The sequence below is a fragment of the Epinephelus lanceolatus genome, chromosome 17 (genome assembly GCF_041903045.1).
Source record: "Epinephelus lanceolatus isolate andai-2023 chromosome 17, ASM4190304v1, whole genome shotgun sequence".
NCBI lineage: Eukaryota > Metazoa > Chordata > Actinopteri > Perciformes > Serranidae > Epinephelus > Epinephelus lanceolatus.
The window spans coordinates 321,834-348,950 of NC_135750.1; the positions used below are offsets into that span (position 1 = coordinate 321,834).

At 44.7% G+C, this 27,117-nt stretch overlaps 1 protein-coding gene across 8 annotated transcripts in view; it reads left to right on the top strand.

The window, feature by feature from the left end:
* Positions 1-27,117, top strand: part of ninl (ninein-like) — a 72,536-nt gene that overhangs the window by 16,180 nt on the left and 29,239 nt on the right. For 7 of the 8 annotated variants that reach the window (XM_033613504.2, XM_033613507.2, XM_033613508.2 and 4 more), the window contains exons 5-13: positions 6,462-6,525; positions 9,321-9,421; positions 9,494-9,640; positions 16,046-16,222; positions 16,321-16,457; positions 19,396-19,536; positions 20,514-20,688; positions 20,971-21,081; positions 24,104-24,190. In XM_033613504.2, the coding sequence (XP_033469395.2) occupies positions 6,462-6,525; positions 9,321-9,421; positions 9,494-9,640; positions 16,046-16,222; positions 16,321-16,457; positions 19,396-19,536; positions 20,514-20,688; positions 20,971-21,081; positions 24,104-24,190 (1,140 nt within the window). Of the gene's footprint in view, positions 1-6,461; positions 6,526-9,320; positions 9,422-9,493; positions 9,641-10,830; positions 11,257-16,045; positions 16,223-16,320; positions 16,458-19,395; positions 19,537-20,513; positions 20,689-20,970; positions 21,082-24,103; positions 24,191-27,117 lie in introns of those variants that run through there. The other variant, XM_033613510.2, reaches the window with a different exon arrangement.

Sequence of the window (27,117 nt, forward strand, 5' to 3'; positions counted from 1 at the left end):
GTATCACAAAGCCAGTTCAGTGTAACCCTGAGTCAGTTACTATGGCAACATACTCTGTGAAGCTAACCTGCTGAGTCACAGGTTTGCTTCATGTCAGCCTGAGGCTGAGCGTGTAGCAGGAAGTAGAAACATGGCGTGTCCTTTAGTGAATGAAGTGGTGGAGGTTGAGGCCCAGTGTATTCAGAGGCTGTTGTGTAAGGAGAAGGTGATTAGAGCCTGTTTGGATGTCTCCCTGGAGGAGTGTCTATATGAAAGATACTGTTTGACCTCACACTCTGTCATTTATCTAACAATCTGTTCCACCCACATATATCACATATTACACATCCTGGATTTACATTATCATCACAGCACATTTTATGCATTGTCCTTTGATTCTTTTCTTTATAACATCAGAGACACTGAACACATCAGAGAGACAGCGGTTTGTCGGCCCGTAAGAAAAGTGTCTCTGGCTCTGAAAAGACTTTGGACCCTTGTTGTGGTTTTCCCTGGACATAAATCACAATCCATTATTAAAGTAATTACCACGGAGCATCGGTGGCTCAGTGGATGGAGCGGACGCCCCGTGATCAGACGCCCAGCGCCTGATGCAGCGGCCGCGGGTTCAAACCCAGCCTGCAGCCTCTTGCTGCGCGTCGTTCCCTCTCTCCCTCAACATTATGCTGTTTTGCCATTAAAAGAAACAAAAGCCCCGAAAAAACGCTTAAAAAAGAGGAATTCCACAGAACTGCAGGTTTGTCAGTGTTGATGAGAAATGAATCTACGTGGACACATGATGCAGTGATTCATGAATACTTTTCATATATTCAAAGACTCCGCGGTGTAACTGGCTCATTGATGGGACTCAACATCCCATAATAGCTCCATGTGAGAATAAAGGAGATTACATGAAGTCGTTTCACAGCAGTTAAATGAACCTCAGCCTAATATTGACAGAATGAAGTCAGTAGAAACAAAACTTTTACCAGTCTGTTTAATATCTGCGTGTTTGATGTTGAGTTTGTGCCCAGTGTGTTTGGGCTCCATCACATGACAGCTGAATAAGATGATACAGCAAATTATATTAACATATATGAACTCTGTATAATGTTGCTGTATTTTCTGTATATTAGACACATTAACACATCACATCACCTCACATTACCTACTAACACACTCTGCAGTCTGTTCCCATCACACCTCACGCTGTTTAGCTGCAGCTAACGTGTTCGTTTTTGTTTTGTTTTCATTTTGCGGTCATTAAAATCTCAGACTCAGCTGGGATGAAACAAGCAGCTTTCTGCTTTCTGCCACTGAATATCATGTTATCTGCACTCTACTGATGATGTCTGTTGGTGCTCACTGTGAACGTGCCTCTCTCAGGCTGAACATACTCAGAGTTGATTGAACTAATGCTGATCAGCTGTTCTGGAACCAAAAACTCAGAGATTCTCAGCTCAGGCTCAGTGAACCCGGAGATCGGGATTAGGCTCAGGGTTTGTTGAGCCTGCTTCCTGAAATAGGGCCCTGGTTTATCGTCCACAGAACGAGGCTGCACGCCAACATTTTTAGAACAAAATAGAACAGGCTGCAGTAGGGCTGGGCAATAAATTGATTTTATCGATTAATTCGAATTTATAGTTGAGGTCGATTTGTTTAAAGAAATTAGATTTTCTCTTTAACATCCACCACTGATGCTCCCTGCTGGGCTCCCGTAGTTCAGATTGGGCTCACCCCCCCACCTCTCCGCGCTTGATACAAAAACAACATGGCAGCGAGTGGGAAATAACTCGTTCCCAAGAAAGGGAGCCAGGCAGTACTACAAATTTACTGCAGCACCTCAAACAGAGGCATGCTGCCGAGTGGGAGAGGTCTTGCTCCCTACGAAAATATCCCTATTCAAGTGCTTGAATTTGTTATTTACGTGACAATGCCTGAACGCAACACAAGCTCCTCTCCATAGACTGTGTATACGGTGCCGTGCTGCAGGTTCAGGCCAGGCTCAGTTATAATTGTCTCGGACTTGGCAAAATGTGGCCCGAGCCGCGCTCTAGTGTGCTCACCTGTGTCTGTGAGTCTGTGTGTGTGTGTGTGTGTGTGTGTGTGTGCATCGGGGCCGATGCAGAGAGCAGAGGAGGATTGTAAACGCGCACCATGTAGAGACAGAAATGACATACCGTTGCGTAAATAAGATAAATAACACAAGGCAATTTAGTTTGTTTAAGAAGAGGACATTATAATGGTCGGGGGAACACTGACGTATGATGCAGTCGCGATGTGTATTGCAAGAGATTTGGTGCCCATATATACTGTGGAAAAGCTGGGGTTTATTCACATGCTGAAAGTTTTGGAGCCCAGGGGCCTCATGTACAAAGACTTGCGTGGATTTCCTACTGAAACATGGCGTACGCTTGAATCCAGAAAACGTTGTACGCACAAAAACATCCAGATGAATGAATCTGTGCGTACACATGAATCCAAGCACATTTCCTTTGTACATCCCAATCAACGTGGAATTGAGCGCACATGTTGGAGTACCTGACCCTTCCCTGTCCACGCCCCCATTTAAATATACAAATCATATTTAAATGAACCCTGCACCTGAGATTCCCCTCTCTGCACGATCAGAAAACTAAAACAAAAGAATGAATAAAATGGGAAAAAAGAAAAACTTCACAGAATGCAAATTGGAAACGCTACTCATTTAAGTGGAGGTGCGCAAAGATGTACTTTTTGGCACGCTGTCCTCCGGCATCAATACAAAACGCAAGAGGAGTGAGTGGGAGAGTGTGTGTGAGCCTGTCAATGCTGTGGGGTCAGAAAAGCGTACCCACGCAGAATTAAAAAAGAAGTGGTCCGACATTAAGGTGGACGTGAAGTGGAGGACGGCTGCCCACCGTCAAAGTGTGGCCAAAACAGGCGGGGGGACAGGAGAGGAGGAGCTCACCCGTCTGAACAGAGAGTCGCCTGGGGTCAGTTGAAAGCAGACAATTAATTATGTGAACTGGATTTACAGTTTATATTTGTTAATTTTATACACCACTTAGACGGATCACACATTATTGTTGTAAATGAATGCAGAAGTGCACCGGGGAAAAGGTGAGGCTGATTAGGAAATGTTGCACTTTACGCACGGGTTTATTGACATGAGTACTTTACACACAGAGACAATCAGGGGCTTGTTCGAAAGCTCTGAAGCTGTAGTTTAAAAAACAACAAGTCACTAACTTTAACCACTGACTAGTAGTGATGCTGTGAAGGCAGGATAATATTTGGGGGCGCACATGTTCAGTGCGCATCATGGGGATTGATATTAGGACAGTTAAACGAATAAATTATTTACTCACCAAGAAGCCACCCATTGCGCACAGTGCCAGCTTGTAGTCTGTTCCCAACCATGCTGTTACTCAGAATGTATGAATTGTGCGTTGAACCAGGCCACCTCGCCACAATGTTGGTTAATTGCATTTGCGCATCACATATGATCTGTACACTGATCGAATGAAAATGCTTCCTGTTGACAAAAACAAATTCATCCTGCGATGGCGCTTTTATAATGTGTGTGCAGTCGATAGCTCCGATAACGTTAGGAAAACCGGCTCTCGCTGCAAATTGCGCTTTAATGTTGGCCTGTTCAGCTGCATATGGGAATTTGATATACCTGGCTGACATGCGGATAATTCCGTCCCACACAGCTGGCATGGCTCGGCTCAGGGTCGACTGGCACAGTCCCGATTGGTCAGCCATCTCCCTCCGGAATGCCTGTGTTGCTAGGAGTCCCGGTGTGGTCAGCACCTGTATGGATACAGGCAGCGCATGGCTCCTCACTGTATCACGCTCCAAGGTCGGCCGCAGCTCTGCGCACAGTTCCAGGAGGATTGCCCTTGGGAACCAATACGGCAAATACTGCTAAAACGTTGTTAACTGTATTTTTGGCACCACTTTGCGCATGCTTTTATATCCACTCATCTAATAGCAAACACATGGGTGTGTTAATTGTTCATCAGTGTTAATTGTTCATGTGTCTCTGATGTGCACATCACTATTGAGGACTAATTGTTTTCACATTTATTTATTATAACAGTTTCCCAGCATTACCTCTAAGTGTCGCCAAAGGATCAACAGCTGTAGAAACGTGCGTACGCCAGCCATGAAGTTGGCGTGAGGCACTGCACATTTCCACGGTCATTTCACTCTTGATATATCTAAACTTTGCCGTGGAAAAGGACGTATGCCACGTTTTTGTGCCTACGCACCCTTTGTACATGAGGCCCCAGGTAAGCAGGGGGGAAAAAAATTGATTTTGTGAATCGGATTTGTTGTGAAAAAATCGGAGATTTTATTTTTAGGCCATATCTCCCAGTCCTAGGCTGCAGTGAGAGTCTCTCTCCATGGGATATTTAAAAATAGCAGCTTTGTGCATTTAGTCCTTCTCAGGCAAGCTCAGGGGTTTAGTGTTGCTGTAGCCCACAGGAAGTGAGGATTAGAATATATGACCTTCACATAATCCGCTCCAAATTCATCTATATTTTTAAAGTCATTACTAAAAGTGTGTGTCATCCAAGAGAGACAATAAAAACTAATGAAACGCTCAAAGTTGGGATATTGAAATGTGTCCAAAACATGTTCATAAAATGTCAGAAAAAATGGGAATGAAATGTCCAAAACATATTATTCAAGCAGCTGTGTGGAACTTTTTACCATTTATAAAACTGTCCCTAGTTTGTATCACCCCCCCCTTGACGATCTGCATATTTATTTGAACCCAACAGTGACAAAAAGCCTTTCTCTATGTGGCTATTTAGCGTAGCCTCGCTTGGGTCGGACACAGCGGAAGTCAGCAAACCAGAATACGGCACCCGGAGGCGGAAGTAAGTCTGCACGCCCGCAGCGGCTCGCAGCCATTAAACCACAGAAGAAGAAGGAGCCGTGTTTACAAGTAGGATTTAAGAAGCAGGCTAAATGACATGTAGTAGGGAGTAGTGAATGATTTCGGACACATTGCACACTCTTGTACAGTAGGTGGTGGTATGCACCTGGAAGTTGTTTGCGATCTGCCAATGAATTGAGAGAAGAAGAAGAGCTGTGTTTACAGAGTGTGTTCTTCGAGTAAGCAGTACGCAACGGGTATTGCTGAACACATAACAGTTTTACCAGATGTATCTATAAGGACTTGGTTGTACTTTCAATGTCATGGCGGATAAAGAAGGAGCACCATTTAAAAGAAAAAGAACAGAAGAACAGAAGAAGGTTAAATGGGACAGTGATAGGGCTCGAGCCCAAATGCGTGTAAACCTCGGTCGGGCATTCACCAAATGGAGAGACCTGAGAGATTTGAAAGGTTTTAGAACGGTCCCCAAGTTGGCCCTTTTCCTAATTTTTGTTTTTAGTTAGAGAATATAACGCAACTTGTTAGACGTTGTTTCACTTCAATATATAATGACATGGAAGTTATAAGCAAGCTAAATGTAACGTTAGCTGATGTGAACCGCTTTTGTCTACCAACGTTACAACAAACGCCACAAAATTATCTGTGACTGTGACCATGAACACAAATATACAGCAGGCAGTTGTCCTCAGTTTATAAGAAATTCAGAGCTACACCAGAACATTTATAATTTTCCTCTCGCTCTTCAAAACAAATGCATGCGGTAATTGCCGGTTGCAGTCGGAATTTTACGACACCAGGCTGTGGGTGTCATACCGCTTCAACCAAAGGGGGCACTATAATCAACGAAAACGTAAAGTTCTGCACAGCTGCTTTAAGATGTTCGAAGAAATGTTGATAAAATGTCTAATAAATATAAATACAATGTCTGAAAAACATTAACAAAATGTGAAAAAAAAAAAAAAAAAAAAAAAGGGTTAAATTTCAGGTGTGCTGATGAATTCATGTGGTCAGACATGACAGTAAATGTTCCACCTTAAAGTGAATGAAGTCATTTTATAGTTGTAGTTTACTGATGTATGAACAGAGGTTACATAAAACCAGAGTGAGCGTCCTCTACTGACCAATCAGACTGCAGGGTTTCTAGCTCCACCTTTTAGTACCAGATCTGTGTGCTAGGTACCCCAACAGAGGGGGGACCAAACATGGAGATTGAATGTGCATATTAAGGCAGTACAGGAGGAGGTGCACATTAATAATCCTCCAGGACTGTAACATGCTCATGTTTAACCCAAACAATGTGTCATGTGACTGCAGTTGCTTCACATCCAGATCGGAACACCTTCTCACCACAAACCAACCGCACCAGAGTTCTTGTGCAACCGGACTGAGACCACCTCTTCAAGAAGGTCTCAGTCCGGTTGTTTTGGTGTGTTCACACCTGCACAAATGAACCTGACCAAACAGGACAGGTGTGAACGCAGCCTGGGTTTATTCTGACAGGATCAAAGTCACAGCGTCACTGTCACACACACACACACACACACACACACACACAGTATTATCATTGACATCCATGTTTTGTCTGCAGAGCCTGAAGTCTGATGAGGAGACAGGAAGTCAGAAGAACATCCAGCAGGACTTTCAGAGTAAAGGTACCTTCATCACACTGTGCTTCACTCACCATCATCATCCTCAGTTTGTTCTTCAGAAAACGCGACGTCAGCCTCACGGCGTGTTCTTAGACTTCAGAATCGTTCAAACGTGTTATGATGATGAATCCTCCTGACTCTGAAGTCCAGCTCTGACCAAAGATTCACGACGAGCTGAAACGTGTCGGATTAAGGTCAGACTGATCAATCAATCAATCAGTCAATCAATCAATCAATCAATCAATTTTATTTATAAAGCCCAATATCACAAATCACAATTTGCCTCACAGGGCTTTACAGCATACGATATCCCTCTGTTCTTAGGACCCTCACAGCTGATCAGGAAAAACATTAATTAAAGTAATAATATTATAGTTATAGTTCTGGCTACTGTGGTACAATATGTTGAGAGTATATATTAATATCTGGCAGTATACATGTGTGACAATAGTCATATGTGTATAATAACAGTAGAAGTATGACTAATGACTAATGATGGCAGCAGCAGCAGGAGGCATCTGGCAGGACCACGGCAGCAGCACAACCACACACGTCACACTGTCCAGGCACCGCTGTGATATGAGTTAATCTGAGAGACAGTGGAGCACAAAGGCTCCGGAGAAGAAGCCGAGTTAGTGACATCCAGAATGGCCGAGTTAGCAAGATGCAGTAATAGAATACGAGAGAGAAGGAGAGAAGGTGCCCGGTGTATTATAGGGGGTCCTCCGGCAGACTAGGCCTAAGTCAGCCTAACTAGGGGCTGGTACAGGGCAAGCCTGAGCCAGCCCTAACTATAAGCTTTATCAAAGAGGAAAGTCTTAAGTCTAGTCTTAAATGTGGAGACGGTGTCTGCCTCCCGGACCGTAACAGGAAGATGATTCCACAGGAGAGGAGCCTGATAGCTGAAGGCTCTGGCTCCTGATCTACTTTTGGAGACTTTAGGGACCACGAGTAACCCTGCGTTCTCAGAGCGCAGTGTTCTGGTGGGATAATATGGCACTATGAGCTCTCTAAGATATGACGGAGCTTGACCATTTAGAGCTTTATAAGTTAACAGTAGGATTTTAAATTCAATTCTGGATTTTACAGGGAGCCAGTGCAGAGAAGCTAAAACAGGAGAAATATGATCTCGTTTCTTAGTTCCTGTTAGTACACGTGCTGCTGCATTCTGAATTAGCTGGAGAGTTTTTAAGGACTTACTAGAGCTACCTGATAATAGAGAGTTGCAGTAATCCAGCCTTGAGGTAACAAAAGTGTGGACCAATTTTTCTGCATCTTTTCGGGTCAGGATAGGCCTAATTTTCACAATATTACGCAGATGAAAAAATGCAGTCCGTGAGGTTTGTTTTAAATGAGAATTAAAAGACAAATCTTGATCAAATATTACTCCGAGGTTTCTTACGGTAGTGCTAGAGGCCAGAGCAATGCCATCTAGAGAAACTATGTCATCAGATAAAGAGTCTCTGAGTTGTTTGGGGCCAAGAACAATAACTTCAGTTTTGTCTGAATTTAACATCAGGAAACTGGTGCTCATCCAGATTTTTATGTTTTTAAGGCAGTTATGGAGTTTAGTTAATTGATTACTTTCTTCTGGCTTCATCGATAAATACAACTGTGTATCATCCGCATAACAATGGAAATTTATAGAGTGATTTCTAATGATGTTACCTAAAGGAAGCATATATAGAGTAAATAGGATTGGTCCGAGCACAGAACCTTGCGGAACTCCAAAACAAACTTTGGTACGTAAGGATGATTCATTATGAACGTCAACAAACTGAAAACGATCAGATAAATAAGATTTAAACCAGCTTAGTGCAGAACCTTTTAGGTCAATTAAGTGATCCAGTCTCTGCAGTAGAATTTGATGGTCAATTGTGTCAAACGCCGCACTAAGATCTAATAAAACAAGTACAGAGACGAGTCCTTTGTCTGAAGCAATCAGAAGGTCATTTGTAATTTTAACTAGTGCTGTCTCAGTGCTATGATGCACTCTAAATCCTGACTGAAATTCCTCAAATAAATTATTATCATGGAGAAAATCACACAGCTGGTCTGCGACTACTTTCTCAAGGATCTTTGACATAAAGGGAAGATTAGATATTGGTCTATAGTTGGCTAACACCTCTGGATCCAGGGTGGGCTTTTTTAGTAGAGGTTTAATTACAGCTACCTTAAAAGACTGTGGTACATAGCCTGTTAATAAGGATATATTGATCATATCTAATATATGAGTGTTAACTAAAGGAAAGACCTCCTTAAGTAGCCTAGTTGGGATGGGGTCTAAGAGACACGTTGATGATTTAGATGAAGAAATCACTGCGGTCAATTCTTGAAGAGAAATTGGGGAGAAGCAATCTAAATATATATTAGGTTCTACAGCTGTGTTTGAGGTTAGATAGGTACCATCTGAGGACAGGAGGTCATGAATTTTGCCTCTAATAGTTAGAATTTTGTCATTGATGAAGAGGAGTCAGACTGTTGAAGAGTTAAGTGTCAGTGGTGTGACCTGTCCGGTCTGAGCTGGACTCAGCTGGCTGATGACGTCACCTGACACTCAGCTGGTTTTAAAGCACGTCCCCTGTTGCAACAGCCAATCAGCTCGTAGTGAAGTCCAAATGGCCGCAGACGGTATGTCAGCTGTTTGTGCTGATGATGCAGCTGTGAGTACGTCATGTGATGAGGAGCTTAAATACACCTGTGATTGGTATGAATGTGACGGAGTCACAGACTGAGGCTGTAAATTCGCTCTGAGCAGACAGTTCATTTAAATCTCTGTCCTGATGTGTGTTTGACAGCTGCTAAGCAGGAGGCGGAGCTGGGAGAAGGAGGAGTAGGAGGAGGAGGCGTCCTGACAGCAGTGTGTGATCACCTGGGCCTGCAGCAATGCAACACACAGGTTAGACTCTGACCACCTGCCTGACAGGAGGTTTAATGTGTTCTCATCAGTAACATGTCAACGTTCAAACAGGAAGTGGATGCGCTGATCAGGAAGTTGGACACCGACCTGGATGGCAGAGTTAGCATCAGGGACTTCCAGAAGGTTCTGTGTGTCTCCGCCCCTGTCTGCTCCTCCACCCCCGTGCGATCAGCTGATCTGCAGAGGGTGCCACAGCGGGTCAGACATTACACAACACACGGCACATTTACACATCACACTTTTTGTTGTTTGTTTACTGGTGGGCACCGGATGTTAAAGACTGTGACGTCTGTGTACGGAGGACAAAAAATGACTCAATGATCAATAAATAAATAAACAAACAAATACTGGAATAAATAAATGACTATATCAATAAGTAAATATGTTGAAAAAATAACCAATAAATGCAGAAATAAATATGTAAATAAATAAATTATTGTGTAAATCAATAAGTAAATAAATAAAAGCTGAAATGAATACATAAATAAATAAATAATTAAAATTATTAATAACTTCCGAAATAAATATGGAAATAAACTGATAAATAAAAAAATGCTGAGTAAGAAAATGCTGAAATAATTAAAAAATAAGTAAAAATAAAATGTGTTTATGTCTCTGATTATTCATCCATTTTTTAAATCTTTTTTTCCATAGTTATGTCAACATTTGTTAATTCTTGAAGTTATTTATTTATTTATTTGGTCCTATATTCATTCATGCATTAATTAATTTATTTCCATATTTATTTATACATTTGTTTATATTTTTGTATTTATTTCAGCATTTATTTGTTTATTTATTTATTCCTGGATAAACATATACATCGATTTAATTATTTATGTATCTGTTTATTCCTGTATTTATTGATTGATTGATACTTGATGGTCATGTTTTGTCCTCCGTATCTCTGAGCTGAATTTTTCTGTCTCTCTCTGTCTGTGTTGGGAGCTTATTTCCTGTACAGCAGCAAGGCTATTCAAGAGAAGGCTGAGACACGGGGTCAAACATGGGGGGATTGCACATGCGCAGTAAAATCTGGTCTGCACTTCCTCAAAGGCTCAGTAGATGGCGTGAGACCGTGGAATAAGGGGGATGTGCATGCATGTCATTTTCACAGCTTATTACTGGACTGTCACTGGTGGCCTGCGTTGTGGGCGAGAATGACAGAGATGCAATTCCGACAACTTCAGGCAGCCGCCGTCCAAAAGTCCAAGCAGACCGCACCAAGCGCACTCCTTGATCACCTGAGTGGATCCTGCGCTTTTTATCTAGCGCCCCTGCTGTCACCCTCCAGCATCGCAGCTCAAGTTACACTGCGCATGTGCAATCCCCCCATGTTTGACCCCGTGTCTCAGCCTTCTCTTGAATAGCTTTGTACAGCAGACGGTTCAGGATTAAAACCAGGATGTAAATAACTGTGATTGATTATTGATGGTGAGAGTAGCAGAGCACTGACATGATCCTGTGCTCTGATTGCATGAATTATTATCTGAGGTCAAAGTTTAAACATCTAAAACAAACCTGAAGTGACACAGACCTCTCAGTCAGCACAAAGAGTTTACAGAGAGCTCCTGAACGCAGCATCACCTCCTCTGTCAATCAGGAGGCTCTGCTGCAGCTGACACTCGTCAGTCCAATCAGGAGTCTCAGGAGGACAGGTAGATGTTCACACACACGCGCGCGCGCGCACACACACACACACACACACACACAGACAGGTGGAGGCCGTCATGAGCTGCACGTCAGGTCTGATGTCAGGCTGCGGTCTGTTAACCTGGGTCAGGACGGACAGGAACACTTCCTGTGACACTCAGGTGACACGCACACACACGCACAAACACACACACACACACACACACACAAACACACACACACAGGTGTAGTCCCCTGGCTGCAGCATCACTAATCTGTGTTTAAATCACCTGATGGATGGAAACTGTCTGTGTGTCTGTCCTGTCCTCATGTTGGGACCATAACTGTCTCTGAAGTGTAGACAGACTTTTACTTTGTAGTAGACTCGTTGGAGATGAGCCAGGCCTGCGCAGATTCGATCACCGGCGATCGGCGCACAATGCATGCCGGTTAGTTTTGTATCCAACTTCATCCTGACTTGCTCTGACGTATAGAAAAAGTGGACGGTGATAAAATGGCGAGAGCGAGGCGGCTGCAGTTTTTAGAGCCAGGCGCTGCAGTTGCTCTCCACTGACTGCACCGCCTGGCTCTCACCTGATCTAACAGCTGATTGGTTCAGATGTCGACTCAACAAGATGACGTTTAGATAACTTTTCATTTGTGTTGAATTTTAGAGATTAAGATTGTATTTGTCTGATCTGAAGGTTTATTCTGTGAACAGAAACATGTTGTGTGACTGATGATGAAGTTTAGTCGTCACAGACTGAACACATTCATCATAAACTATACAGAGTCTACTGTGTATTAACACTGGACGCTTTAATTATTGAAGTATTTAGCAGCACAGAGACTGGTGGTCAGTGGGATGTGAGGATTCTTAAACTAACATCTGCACAGATGTGAAGCCCTGACTGTATCTGACTGAGCCTTAATGAAAGCTGTTGTCTTGTATCAAATATGAAGCTTACAGTCAAACACAGTGTATTCAGTCTCTGTTGCCATGGCGACAGGTCAAACTGATATGATGCTGATTTACAGCAGAGTTCATGAACCATGAACATAAACTACAGATCACCTGTAAAGCATTTTAATAAATTAATCTATCATAATTAAAACAACTGGAGACTGAAAACAAACTGATATATGGGTCTGATCACTTTTTTAATGAATTGACATCATTCCAGACAGGATGTTAGTGTGACTGTGACTTCCTGTACGGACTGAAGGCTGCTGGAAACTGTCGGGAAACTGTCCGACTTCACCGCGGCTTTTTGTCACCGCCCCCGCTGTGGCCGCCTGCTCTCGTCTACTTTTCAGGCGAGGCGCAGTTCATCTCAAATGAGCCTTATGTACCGTCTTCTTCCTGTCTGCATGGCGCTCTTTGATGATGTCATCAGCACTGTGTGATTAATGGTGGACTGTAGGGCCCAATCCCAAACCACTCCCTACCCACTACCACTTCACTACCAAGTGTCACTCCAAATGAAGTTACAGTCGCAGCTGTGGAGGGCACTCCTGATGAAGGGAAGTGTATAAAAGTCAAGTTATTTGTATAGCACATTTCATACGACAAGCGTATGTGCTTAAAAAGGCAAAGCAGATAAAATCATACATGCCAAGAACATACCATTTCATAAGCAATGCATATATATAAAACATATAAGATAAAAATAAACAAGAACATTTTACACATATAAAATAGGACAATATATAAAACGTTATAAGACAAAGCTTTTAATACAAACACAAGGCCTGATTAAAAGCTTGTGAAAAAAGATATGTTTTTAGTTTGCTCTTAAAGGAAGATATCATGTGGTAAACTGACCTTTATCCTGACCTTTACATTGACCTTCAAAGTGACCTTCAAACTGACCTTTATCTTGACCTTTATCCTGACCTTTACATTGACCTTCAAAGTGACCTTCAAACTGACCTTTATCTTGACCTTTACATTGACCTTCAAACTGACCTTTATCCTGACCTTTACGTTGACCTTTATCCTCACCTTTACGTTGACCTTTACATTGACCTTCAAAGTGACCTTCAAACGGACCTTTATCCTGACCTTTACGTTGACCTTCAAACTGACCTTTATCCTGACCATATTTACATTGGCACATTACATTGACCTTCAAACTGACCTTTATCCTGACCTTTACATTGACCTTCAAACTGACCTTTATCCTGACCTTTACATTAACCTTTATCCTGATCTTTACGTTGACCTTCAAACTGACCTTTATCCTGACCTTTATACTGACCTTTACACTGACCTTTACATTGACCTTCAAACTGACCTTCATACTGACCTTTACACTGACCTTTACATTGACCTTCATACTAACCTTTACACTGACCTTTACATTGACCTTCAAACTGACCTTTATCCTGACCTTTACGTTGACCTTCAAACTGACCTTTATCCTGACCTTTACATTGACCTTCAAACTGACCTTTATCCTGACCTTTACGTTGACCTTCAAACTGACTTTTACATTGACCTTCATACTGACCTTTACACTGACCTTTACGTTGACCTTCAAACTGACCTTTTTCCTGACCTTTACATTGACCTTTATCCTGATCTTTACATTGACCTTCAAACTGACCTTTATCCTGACCTTTATACTGACCTTCATACTGACCTTTACACTGACCTTTACGTTGACTTTCAAACTGACCTTCATACTGACCTTTACACTGACCTTTACATTGACCTTCAAACTAACCTTTATCCTGACCTTTACGTTGATTTTTATACTGACCTTTATCCTGACCTTTATACTGACCTTTGTAACGTGGTGTCATGGGGCCTGTGGTGACTCTGAGCCTGATCTGAGACCTGCAGACGTCCTGTGACACCTTCAACTAGACTCTGAGGTTGAATTAATGTTGATGTGATGAAGGTGGAGCTAAAGGAAGCTCCGTCCACAGCTCATGATGTGAACTGGTGTTACTGGGATGTTTGTTCCCACTGCTGCATGACTGAGAGTCACAGAGGGCTAATCCAGATTAACTGTTACCACGGAAACACTGCAGTAACAGGAGGAGAGGTCTGATCAGGAACATAGTTCACACTTTATTCCTTTAGTTTAACACCGGGGAGATGTCCGACCGTGCTCTCTGCTCCTCTAACGTTTGACCGTGCTCTCTGCTCCTCTCCAACGTCCGACCGTGCTCTCTGCTCCTCTAACATCTGACCGTGCTCTCTGCTCCTCTAACGTTTGACCGTGCTCTCTGCTCCTCTCCAACATCTGACCGTGCTCTCTGCTCCTCTCCAACATCTGACCGTGCTCTCTGCTCCTCTAACGTTTGACCGTGCTCTCTGCTCCTCTAACGTTTGACCGTGTTCTCTGCTCCTCTAACATCTGACCGTGCTCTCTGCTCCTCTAACGTTTGACCGTGCTCTCTGCTCCTCTAACATCTGACCGTGCTCTCTGCTCCTCTAACGTTTGACCGTGCTCTCTGCTCCTCTAACATCTGACCGTGCTCTCTGCTCCTCTAACGTTTGACCGTGCTCTCTGCTCCTCTCTAACATCTGACCGTGCTCTCTGCTCCTCTCTAACATCTGACCGTGCTCTCTGCTCCTCTCTAACATCTGACCGTGCTCTCTGCTCCTCTCTAACATCTGACCGTGCTCTCTGCTCCTCTAACATCTGACCGTGCTCTCTGCTCCTCTCCAACATCTGACCGTGCTCTCTGCTCCTCTCCAACGTCTGACCGTGCTCTCTGCTCCTCTAACGTTTGACCGTGCTCTCTGCTCCTCTAACATCTGACCGTACTCTCTGCTCCTCTAACGTTTGACCGTGCTCTCTGCTCCTCTAACATCTGACCGTGCTCTCTGCTCCTCTAACATCTGACCGTGCTCTCTGCTCCTCTAACGTTTGACCGTGCTCTCTGCTCCTCTCTAACATCTGACCGTGCTCTCTGCTCCTCTAACATCTGACCGTGCTCTCTGCTCCTCTCCAACATCTGACCGTGCTCTCTGCTCCTCTCCAACGTCTGACCGTGCTCTCTGCTCCTCTAACGTTTGACCGTGCTCTCTGCTCCTCTCTAACATCTGACCGTGCTCTCTGCTCCTCTAACATCTGACCGTGCTCTCTGCTCCTCTAACATCTGACCGTGCTCTCTGCTCCTCTAACGTTTGACCGTGCTCTCTGCTCCTCTAACATCTGACCGTGCTCTCTGCTCCTCTAACATCTGACCGTGCTCTCTGCTCCTCTAACGTTTGACCGTGCTCTCTGCTCCTCTCTAACATCTGACCGTGCTCTCTGCTCCTCTAACATCTGACCGTGCTCTCTGCTCCTCTCCAACATCTGACCGTGCTCTCTGCTCCTCTCTAACATCTGACCGTGCTCTCTGGTCCTCTAACATCTGACCGTGCTCTCTGCTCCTCTAACATCTGACCGTGCTCTCTGGTCCTCTAACGTTTGACCGTGCTCTCTGCTCCTCTCCAACATCTGACCGTGCTCTCTGCTCCTCTAATGTCTGACCGTGCTCTCTGCTCCTCTAACGTTTGACCGTGCTCTCTGCTCCTCTAACATCTGACCGTGCTCTCTGCTCCTCTAACGTTTGACCGTGCTCTCTGCTCCTCTAACATCTGACCGTGCTCTCTGCTCCTCTAATGTCTGACCGTGCTCTCTGCTCCTCTAACGTCTGACCGTGCTCTCTGCTCCTCTAACATCTGACCGTGCTCTCTGCTCCTCTAACATCTGACCGTGCTCTCTGCTCCTCTAATGTCTGACCGTGCTCTCTGCTCCTCTAATGTCTGACCGTGCTCTCTGCTCCTCTAATGTCTGACCGTGCTCTCTGCTCCTCTAACGTCTGACCGTGCTCTCTGCTCCTCTAACATCTGACTGTGCTCTCTGCTCCTCTAACATTTGACCGTGCTCTCTGCTCCTCTCCAACGTCTGACCGTGCTCTCTGCTCCCCTGCAACATCTGACCGTGCTCTCTGCTGCTCCTCATGCAGTCTCAGGAGGTGTTGGAGGAGCACTCGGCTCGCTCCACCTCGCCCTCCCTGCTGACGGCCACCGTGGGTCAGAGAGTCCTCAGCCGGCTGGACGAAGGTTCAGGATGCACCAGCCCCGAGCGGGTCATCGCCCTATGGACAGAGGAGGGAATCCGGAACAGCCTGGACATCCTGCAGGTCAGTCAGTGAAGTCACTTCGGGTGACCAACTTCAGTCAGACCACACCAACCAACCTGTCCTGTCCAGACTCTGATTTGTTTGTGTTTCCTGTCCAGACTCTGGACTTCCCCCTGGAGGAGCGTATCAGTCTGGCGGACCTGACTCTTGCTCTGGACAACGAGCTGCTGGTCAGTGGTAACGGCATCCACCAGGCGGCGCTCATCTCCTACAAGAACGAGATCCAACACCTGCAGTAGGTTTAAAACTGTGTTTAAATGAAGTTTTAGATGTGAACTCCGGACCAGGACCGACCCTCTGCTGACGGTCATCAGCTGCTCTGCCTCAGACTGACCGCACAGGCCGTATTGAGCCCAATATTGATCACTGATGTCATCAAACTTAGCTGACTGCTAACAGTTTCCACCTGCTGCCAGTCTTTGTGCTAAGCTAGGCTAAGAGTTTCCACCTGCTGCCAGTCTTTGTGCTAAGCTAAGCTAACAGTTTCCACCTGCTGCCAGTCTTTGTGCTAAGCTAGGCTAAGAGTTTCCACCTGCTGCCAGTCTTTGTGCTAAGCTAAGCTAACAGTTTCCACCTGCTGCCAGTCTTTGTGCTAAGCTAACAGTTTCCACCTGCTGCCAGTCTTTGTGCTAAGCTAGGCTAACAGTTTCCACCTGTTGCCAGTCTTTGTGCTAAGCTAACAGTTTCCACCTGCTGCCAGTCTTTGTGCTAAGCTAGGCTAACAGTTTCCACCTGCTGCCAGTGTTTGCGCTAAGCTAGGCTAACAGTTTCCACCTGCTGCCAGTCTTTGTGCTAAGCTAGGCTAATAGTTTCCACCTGCTGCCAGTCTTTGTGCTAAGCTAACAGTTTCCACCTGCTGCCAGTGTTTGTGCTAAGCTAGGCTAACAGTTTCCACCTGCTGCCAGTCTTTGTCCTAAGCTAACAGTTTTCACCTGCTGCCAGTCTTTGTGCTAAGCTAGGCTAACAGTTTCCACCTGCTGCCAGTCTTTGTGCTAAGCTATGCTAACAGTTTCCACCTGCTGCCAGTCTTTGTGCTAAGCTAAGCTAACAGTTTCCACCTGCTGCCAGTCTTTGTGCTAAGCTAACAGTTTCCACCTGCTGCCAGTCTTTGTGCTAAGCTAGGCTAACAGTTTCCACCTGCTGCCAGTCTTCGTGCTAACAATTCCACCTGCTGCCAGTCTTCGTGTTAAGCTAGGCCAAAGACAGAGCTGATGTTGTTAAACAGGTAATGGTTGCGTTTCAGTTAAGATCTTAGCGCCAAGAGCTTCTTAAGAACGCTGTTAAGCCTTGCGTCAAAGAAAAAGGTGTCTCTCAGAGTCGCTCTTAGCTTAAGCTCTTATCATGGCTATCATTTATCATAATTTGTCCGCACATATCCCACATCTTTATGCACATATGAGATAGTTTACCGCATCCAAAAAATGTGTCAGGGCACAACAGAAACACATCCACCCTCCAAACCTGCGACATTTCACAGATATCAGGTAACTGACAGGTGTAACTGAGCTCAGCTGGAACCTCATCAAGGGACACTCCACCCGCTGCTCTACATAAAGGCGTTGCCAGTTTATACCTGGTGTGTTGATTCTCAGTGTAGATTGATATAGTCCATAAATCTGTCAATTTTGTCGTTCCGTGAACTGGTCACGTTAAGATCATCATTAGCAGAGACACAGTGTTGATGAATGCAAGTAGGACACAATGTGGTCAGGATACAAAGGTCCTTAAGTTCATTTGTCCTTTTGTCCATCTTTCGTATTTTTGTTTAAATATAACACATTTCCTCATGTTTCTCTTGCCAAGACTACTTCTTATTTAGTCGTAGTCTTGTTTTCATCATGAAAATAGGTCATTAACAAATATTTATCATCTTAGTTTTTCATCAATTATTAGAACACACATACACAAGAGCAGCAGGGAATTAGTGCGTTAGGTAGCAGCGCTGTGTGTGACTTATGGCTGATGAAGTGTTGGGTGATCGATGTGCATGACATCGATTGATTTAGTTTCAGCACCGTGATAGTGGTCAGCTCCTGTTAAGAGTGTCTTAAAGAGCGATCTTAAGAGCGATCCTAAGAAGGGCATTAAGAACACATCTGGGAAACACTCATATCTTAGCGACCCTTCTTAGCTAAGATGTTCTTAACTGTGCTCTTAAGTCTTAAGATTGTTCTTAACTGGGAAATGTGGCCAATATCTGTTACTGACCATCAAAGCAGTCAGCAGCTGCTGGGTCAGCTGCAGCTCTTAGGTCAAAGGTCGAGTCCACATCAGATGAACTTTCTCTGTGTGGTCGCTGAAACTACAAAATAAGTCTGACTGCTTCTACTGATGTTCTATTTTCATTCATATTATATGGAATACCATTTACCTCAATACTACATAAAATTATAAATAGATATGAAATTATGAAGTAGACATTTCTTAAAAAAATATGTATTCAGTTATTCAACTTTATTACTATTACTATTATTATTTATATTTACTTTTTATATATTTACATCTCTCTCTTTGTTTATGTATTTCTATAGAGTCATGTGTATGTATACTATATATATGTATGCACACACACACACACACACACATATACACATATATATATATACATATTGTGTATATATTATATATATATTTTCTATCAAACTTTATTCTGGACACAGGAAAGGTCCATAATACAGTACAAACATATAAAATAAATAACATAGTAAGGCAGATCTAAAAGACTACAGCAGGACATGTGGGTACATCAACAGTTACAAACAGATGGCTAGCGCTACTCCATCTAGGCACTATGTGTATGTATGTATGTGTGTGTGTGTGTGTATATATATATATATATATATATATATATATATATATATGTATATATGTATGTGTGTATATATATATATATATATATATATATATATATATATATATGTATACACTTATTGTTCCATTCATTTATAATATGTTTATTTTTTCAGTTATATGTTTATAGACTCGTTTATTTCAGGATTTATTTCATCTCCATATTTGTTTATGTATTTGTGAATTTATTTAATATTGACCCTAATGTGCTTCCATACATTCACAGTGATGGATTATTGTAAACTGTACTCATAATGTGGCCAAAATCTCTTGTTGTCTCTACGTGTCTCTATGTGTGTCTGTGTGTGTGTGTGTGTGTGCAGGGCGGTGTTGGAGCAGGCCTGCAGGGAGCGTGATAAGGTGAAGGCCGACCTGGATCAGGCCGATCACAGGAACCTGCAGCTGGTCAGAGAGGTAGACGACCGCCACGCCAGTATGGAGACTCTCAACCAGACCAGGATCAGGTCAGACTTATACAGGAGTTATACTGGTCTATACTGGAGTTATACTAGAGTGTACTGGTCTATACTAGAGTTATACTGGTCTATACTGGAGTTATACTGATCTATACTGGAGTTATACTGGTCAATACTGGGGTTATACTGGTCTATACTAGAGTTATACAAGGGTGTGTACTGTCACCTATTCTATATATCTTATAAACCAACAACTGTCAAGGAACTTCCTCTGACCACGCTTATGTTAAATATGCTGATGATACAGTGGTAGTGGGTTTTTTAAAGACCGGTATCTTGTCCCTAGAGGGTTTTGAAACAGAGAAAGTTTTAGTAAATGGTGTTCAGACAACTTTCTTGAGGTCAATGTAAAAAAAAAAAAAAGAGATGGTCATTGCTTTTAATAAAAAAGGGAATCCTGGTCCCAACATCCAGAATTAATGGCGAACCAGTAGAGCCTCATACAAATACCTAGGAGTTGAGATTGATGACAAATTGACATTTAAAGAAGGTGCATTTAACAAAGAATGTTCCCGCTCCTGCTCCTGTTCTCGTTCCCATTCCCATTCCTGCTCCCGTTCCTGTTCCTGCTCCTGCTCCTGTTCCCGTTCCCATTCCTGCTCCCGTTCCTGTTCCTGCTCCTGTTCCTGCTCCTGCTCCTGCTCCCATTCCTGTTCCTGTTCCTGCTCCTGCTCCTGCTCCTGCTCCCGTTCCTGCTCCTGCTCCCATTCCTGTTCCTGCTCCTGCTCCTGTTGCTGCTCCCCCTCCTGTTCCTGCTCCCCCTCCTGTTGCTGCTCCTAAACATGCCTGTTAAATTAGCTTTATATGCTCTGATGACGGCTGCATGGTTGTCCGTATATGGTCATAATTTTACACTATGATTCTGTTCCTTTAGCTGCTGGAGCTAACTTTAGCTTCTCAGATACGTATCAGACGTGTCATCCAATCAGACCGTGATCAATAACAAGGTGGTCTGTGATTGGCAGGGACCTGGAGCAAGACTTCCGTGATAGGTTAGCGGCTCTGCGCAGTCAGTCGGAGCAGGAGAGTGAAGCTCTGATGCAGCACGTGGAGACGGAGCGCAGCACACTGCAGGATGAGCTGCAGCTGCTGCAAGCGCAGGAGGCGGAGCTGCAGGAGGAGCTGCGCAGCGCCACACAGGTGAGGACACACACCTACACACACACACACCTGCTCAGGCTCTACACACACACACACACACACACACACACCTGCTCAGGCTCTACACACACACACACACACACACACACACACACCTGCTCAGGCTCTACACACACACACACACACACACTTGCTCAGGCTCTACACACACACACACACACACACACACACCTGCTCAGGCTCTACACACACACACACACACACACACACAGCAGAATAAATCTGATAGTGTTAACCTGTGTGTTGATGTTGTTTACTCAGGAGAACAGTCGTCTGGAAGAGGATCTAAGGGTGATGAAGCTGAAGCTGACTGAAGCAGAGAGCTCAGTGAACAGACTGCAGAGAGACCTGGACCAGCTGCTGCATGACAAGGTCACACACACACACACACACACACACACAACACACACTTTCTCTAACTTGTCACAGCCTCGTCTATCAGATCCAATCTGCTCTGATCAATAATTATTAGACCAATATTCTCCATCTAATCAGATTAGACACAAATACTCTGAAAGATCATCATGTGTCAGATGTGTTCATTCATTAATTTCCATAACCACTTACCTGCTAGTGATTATGGGGGCTGGAGCCTATCCCAGCTGACACTGGGTGAGAGGCAGGGTTCACCCTGGACAGGTCACCAGACTAACACAGAACTGACACATAGAGACAGACAACCATTCACACTCACATTCACACCTACGGACAATTTAGAGTCACCAATTAACCTGCATGTCTTTGGACTGTGGGAGGAAGCTGGAGCACCTGGAGGAAACCCACGCTGACACAGGGAGAACATGTCAGAGCACCTGGAGGAAACCCACACTGACACAGGGAGAACATGTCAGAGCACCTGGAGGAAACCCACACTGACACAGGGAGAACATGTGGGAGCACCTGGAGGAAACCCACGCTGACACAGGGAGAACATGTCGGAGCACCTGGAGGAAACCCACGCTGACACAGGGAGAACATGTCAGAGCACCTGGAGGAAACCCACACTGACACAGGGAGAACATGTCAGAGCACCTGGAGGAAACCCACACTGACACAGGGAGAACATGTCAGAGCACCTGGAGGAAACCCACACTGACACAGGGAGAACATGTCAGAGCACCTGGAGGAAACCCACACTGACACAGGGAGAACATGTCAGAGCACCTGGAGGAAACCCACACTGACACAGGGAGAACATGTCAGAGCACCTGGAGGAAACCCACACTGACACAGGGAGAACATGTGGGAGCACCTGGAGGAAACCCACGCTGACAGAGGGAGAACATGTGGGAGCACCTGGAGGAAACCCACGCTGACACAGGGAGAACATGTCAGAGCACCTGGAGGAAACCCACACTGACACAGGGAGAACATGTCAGAGCACCTGGAGGAAACCCACACTGACACAGGGAGAACATGTCAGAGCACCTGGAGGAAACCCACACTGACACAGGGAGAACATGTGGGAGCACCTGGAGGAAACCCACGCTGACAGAGGGAGAACATGTGGGAGCACCTGGAGGAAACCCACGCTGACACAGGGAGAACATGTCAGAGCACCTGGAGGAAACCCACACTGACACGGGGAGAACATGTGGGAGCACCTGGAGGAAACCCACGCTGACACAGGGAGAACATGTCAGAGCACCTGGAGCAAACCCACACTGACACGGGGAGAACATGTGGGAGCACCTGGAGGAAACCCACACTGACACAGGGAGAACATGTCAGAGCACCTGGAGGAAACCCACGCTGACACAGGGAGAACATGTCAGAGCACCTGGAGGAAACCCACGCTGACACGGAGAGAACATGTCGGAGCACCTGGAGGAAACCCACGCTGACACAGGGAGAACATGTCAGAGCACCTGGAGGAAACCCACGCTGACACAGGGAGAACATGTCAGAGCACCTGGAGGAAACCCACGCTGACACGGGGAGAACATGTCAGAGCACCTGGAGGAAACCCACGCTGACACGGGGAGAACATGTCAGAGCACCTGGAGAAAACCCACGCTGACACGGGGAGAACATGTCAGAGCACCTGGAGGAAACCCACGCTGACACGGGGAGAACATGTCAGAGCACCTGGAGGAAACCCACGCTGACACAGGGAGAACATGTGGGAGCACCTGGAGGAAACCCACGCTGACACGGGGAGAACATGTCGGAGCACCTGGAGGAAACCCACGCTGACACAGGGAGAACATGTCAGAGCACCTGGAGGAAACCCACGCTGACACGGGGAGAACATGTCGGAGCACCTGGAGGAAACCCACGCTGACACGGGGAGAACATGTCAGAGCACCTGGAGGAAACCCACGCTGACAGAGGGAGAACATGCCGGAGCACCTGGAGGAAACCCACGCTGACACAGAGAGAACATGTCAGAGCACCTGGAGGAAACCCACGCTGACACAGGGAGAACATGTGGGAGCACCTGGAGGAAACCCACGCTGACACGGGGAGAACATGTGGGAGCACCTGGAGGAAACCCACGCTGACACGGGGAGAACATGTCAGAGCACCTGGAGGAAACCCACGCTGACACGGGGAGAACATGTCGGAGCACCTGGAGGAAACCCACGCTGACACAGGGAGAACATGTCGGAGCACCTGGAGGAAACCCACGCTGACACAGGGAGAACATGTCGGAGCACCTGGAGCAAACCCACACTGACACGGGGAGAACATGTGGGAGCACCTGGAGGAAACCCACGCTGACACAGGGAGAACATGTGGGAGCACCTGGAGGAAACCCACACTGACACAGGGAGAACATGTCGGAGCACCTGGAGCAAACCCACGCTGACAGAGGGAGAACATGTCGGAGCACCTGGAGGAAACCCACGCTGACACAGGGAGAACATGTCGGAGCACCTGGAGGAAACCCACACTGACAGAGGGAGAACATGTCGGAGCACCTGGAGGAAACCCACGCTGACAGAGGGAGAACATGTCGGAGCACCTGGAGGAAACCCACACTGACACAGGGAGAACATGTGGGAGCACCTGGAGCAAACCCACGCTGACAGAGGGAGAACATGTCGGAGCACCTGGAGGAAACCCACGCTGACACAGGGAGAACATGTCGGAGCACCTGGAGGAAACCCACGCCACCCTCTCTTTACAACATTTCCTCGCCTTTCACCATCAGACCTCGACAGCAGCACACACACACACACACACACACACACACAGGTGTAAGATAACTCGGCTGCATGTAGCTGATTAATAATTGATCAGAGTTTCCTGTGTGACTTTGTTTCATTCTCTGTCTGGTCTTCATCGCTCTGACTGCTGACGATGACTTCTGACCAATGAAGATGACCTCTGACCGATAAAGATGACCTCTGACATTGGACCAATAATAGGTTTGCTTTGTGTTTGACAGTTTGGCGGCCTGGATGCAGCAAGCGCTGGTCTGAGTCAAGAGGAGCGATTCTCTGAGATCGTCAAAGAGTACGAGCTGCAGTGCAGGGTGAGTGTGGACACACGTGGTCTGTGTGGAGTTTGTCAGTCACTGTTGGTCTATTGTCTCTGCTGACGTGATATTTAATTTTATAAAACTGAAAGCAAACTGATGTGTAATGAAAAGTTTAAAGTTCTACTGCAGTTACAGTTAAAGACCAGGGAAAATCTATCTCTGATTGTTTGTAGTCTTCAGTGACATCTCACATTCTACATTAGTCTGTATCAGTTTACATTAGTCTGTATCAGTCTACATCAGTCTGTATCAGTCTAAATCAGTCTACATCGGTCTGCATCAGCTTACATCACTCTGTATCAGTCTAAATCAGTCTGCATCAGTCTGTATCAGTTTACATTAGTCTGTATCAGTCTACATCGGTCTACATCGGTCTGTATCAGTTTAAATCGGTCTGCATCAGCTTACATCAGTCTGTATCAATCTAGATCAGTCTACATCGGTCTGTATCAGTTTAAATCAGTCTGCATCAGTCTGTATCAGTTTACATCGGTCTGTATGAGTTTACATCAGTCTGTATCAGTCTACATTAGTCTGTATCAGTTTACATTAGTCTGCATCAGCTTACATCAGTCTGTATCAGTCTACATCAGTCTGTATCAGTTTACATTAGTCTGTATCAGTCCATCTGTCTACATCAGTCTACATCAGTGTGTATCAGTCTACATCGGTCTGTATCAGTTTACATTGGTCTGTATCAGTTTAAATCAGTCTGTATCAGTCTGTATCATTTTACATCAGTCTGCATCAGTCTACATCAGTCTGTCTCAGTTTACATCGGTCCGCATCAGTCTACATCAGTCTACATTAGTCTGTATCAGTTTACATCAGTCTGTATCAGTCTGTATCAGTCTACATTGGTCTGTATCAGTTTACATCAGTCTGTATCAGTTTACATCGGTCTGCATCAGTTTACATCAGTCTACATCAGTCTGTATCAGTCTACATCAGTCGGTATCAGTTTACATCAGTCTGTATCAGTCTACATCAGTCTGTATCAGTTTGCATCAGTCTGGATCAGTCTACATAAGTCTGTATCAGTCTACATTAGTCTGGATCAGTTTACATCAGTCTGGATCAGTCTACATCAGTCTGTATCAGTTTGCATCAGTCTGGATCAGTCTACATAAGTCTGTATCAGTCTACATTAGTCTTGATCAGTTTACATCAGTCTGGATCAGTCTACATCGGTCTGTGTCAGTTTACATCAATCTGTATCGGTCTGTATCAGTTTAAATCAGTCTACATCAGTCTATCAGTCTCCATCTGTCTGTATCAGTTTACATCGGTCTGTATCAGTCTGTATCAGTTTAAATCAGTCTGCATCAGTCTACATTAGTCTGTATCAGTTTAAATTATTCTGCATCAGTCTGTATCAGTTTACATTGATCTGTATCAGTCTGTATCAGTTTAAATCAGTCTGTAGCAGTCTACATTAGTCTGTATCAGTTTACATCAGTCTGGATCAGTCTACATCGGTCTGTGTCAGTTTACATCGATCTGTATCGGTCTGTATCAGTTTAAATCAGTCTGTATCAGTCTACATCAGTCTGTATTGTCTGTATCAGTTTACATCAGTCTGTATCAGTCTACATCAGTCTGTATCAGTTTACATCAGTCTGTATCAGTCTACATCAGTCTGTATCAGTTTACATCAGTCTGTAGCAGTCTACATTAGTCTGTGTCAGTTTAGATCAGTCTGTATCAGTCTACATCAGTCTGTATCAGTTTGCATCAGTCTGTATCAGTCTACATCAGTCTGTATCAGTCTACATTAGTCTGTATCAGTTTAGATCAGTCTGTATCAGTCTACATTAGTCTGCATCCGTCTACATCAGTCTGTATCAGTCTACATTAGTCTGTATCAGTTTGCATCAGTCTGTATCAGTCTACATCAGTCTGTATCAGTCTACATTAGTCTGTATCAGTTTACATCAGTCTGTATCAGTCTACATCAGTCTGTATCAGTTTACATCAGTCTGTAGCAGTCTACATTAGTCTGTATCAGTTTAAATCAGTCTGTATCAGTCTACATCAGTCTGTATTGGTCTGTATCAGTTTACATCAGTCTGTATCAGTCTACATCAGTCTGTATCAGTTTACATCAGTCTGTATCAGTCTACATCAGTCTGTATCAGTTTACATCAGTCTGTATTAGTCTACATTAGTCTGTGTCAGTTTAGATCAGTCTGTATCAGTCTACATCAGTCTGTATCAGTCTGTATCAGTCTACATCAGTCTGTATCAGTCTACATTAGTCTGTATCAGTTTAGATCAGTCTGTATCAGTCTACATTAGTCTGCATCCATCTACATCAGTCTGTATCAGTTTATATCGGTCTACATCAGTCTGCATCAGTCTGTATCAGTCTACATCAGTCTGCATCAGTCTACATCAGTCTGTATCAGTTTATATCGGTCTACATCAGTCTGCATCAGTCTGTATCAGTTTATATCAGTCTACATCAGTCTGCATCTGTTTACATCAGTCTGCATCAGTCTGCATCGGTCTGTATCACTCTGCATCTGTTTACATCAGTCTGTATCAGTTTATATAGGTCTACATCGCATCAGTCTACATCAGACTGATTCAGGACAATTCATATCCTGACACTTGTGATATTTCAACCTGTTGACATATTGACATCATATTTTTACCCACAGCAACAACAAACATGTCTGACAGTGAAATTATGATGATGGTTTGAAAAAGAGGATGAGCTTCAGTAGTATGAGATAAACTGTGGCGTGGGCTCAGAGGGAACTCATTCAGCGGCTTCTCTGGCAGCAGCAGTGATTCTGTCAGAAACTAATGTCTCAAAACAGCCTGATGATCAGAGATGATTTATATATATATCCACATCACTCAGCCCTAACATGCAGGTACATTTATCTGTATCACAGTGTGTAGATGCTGAAGGT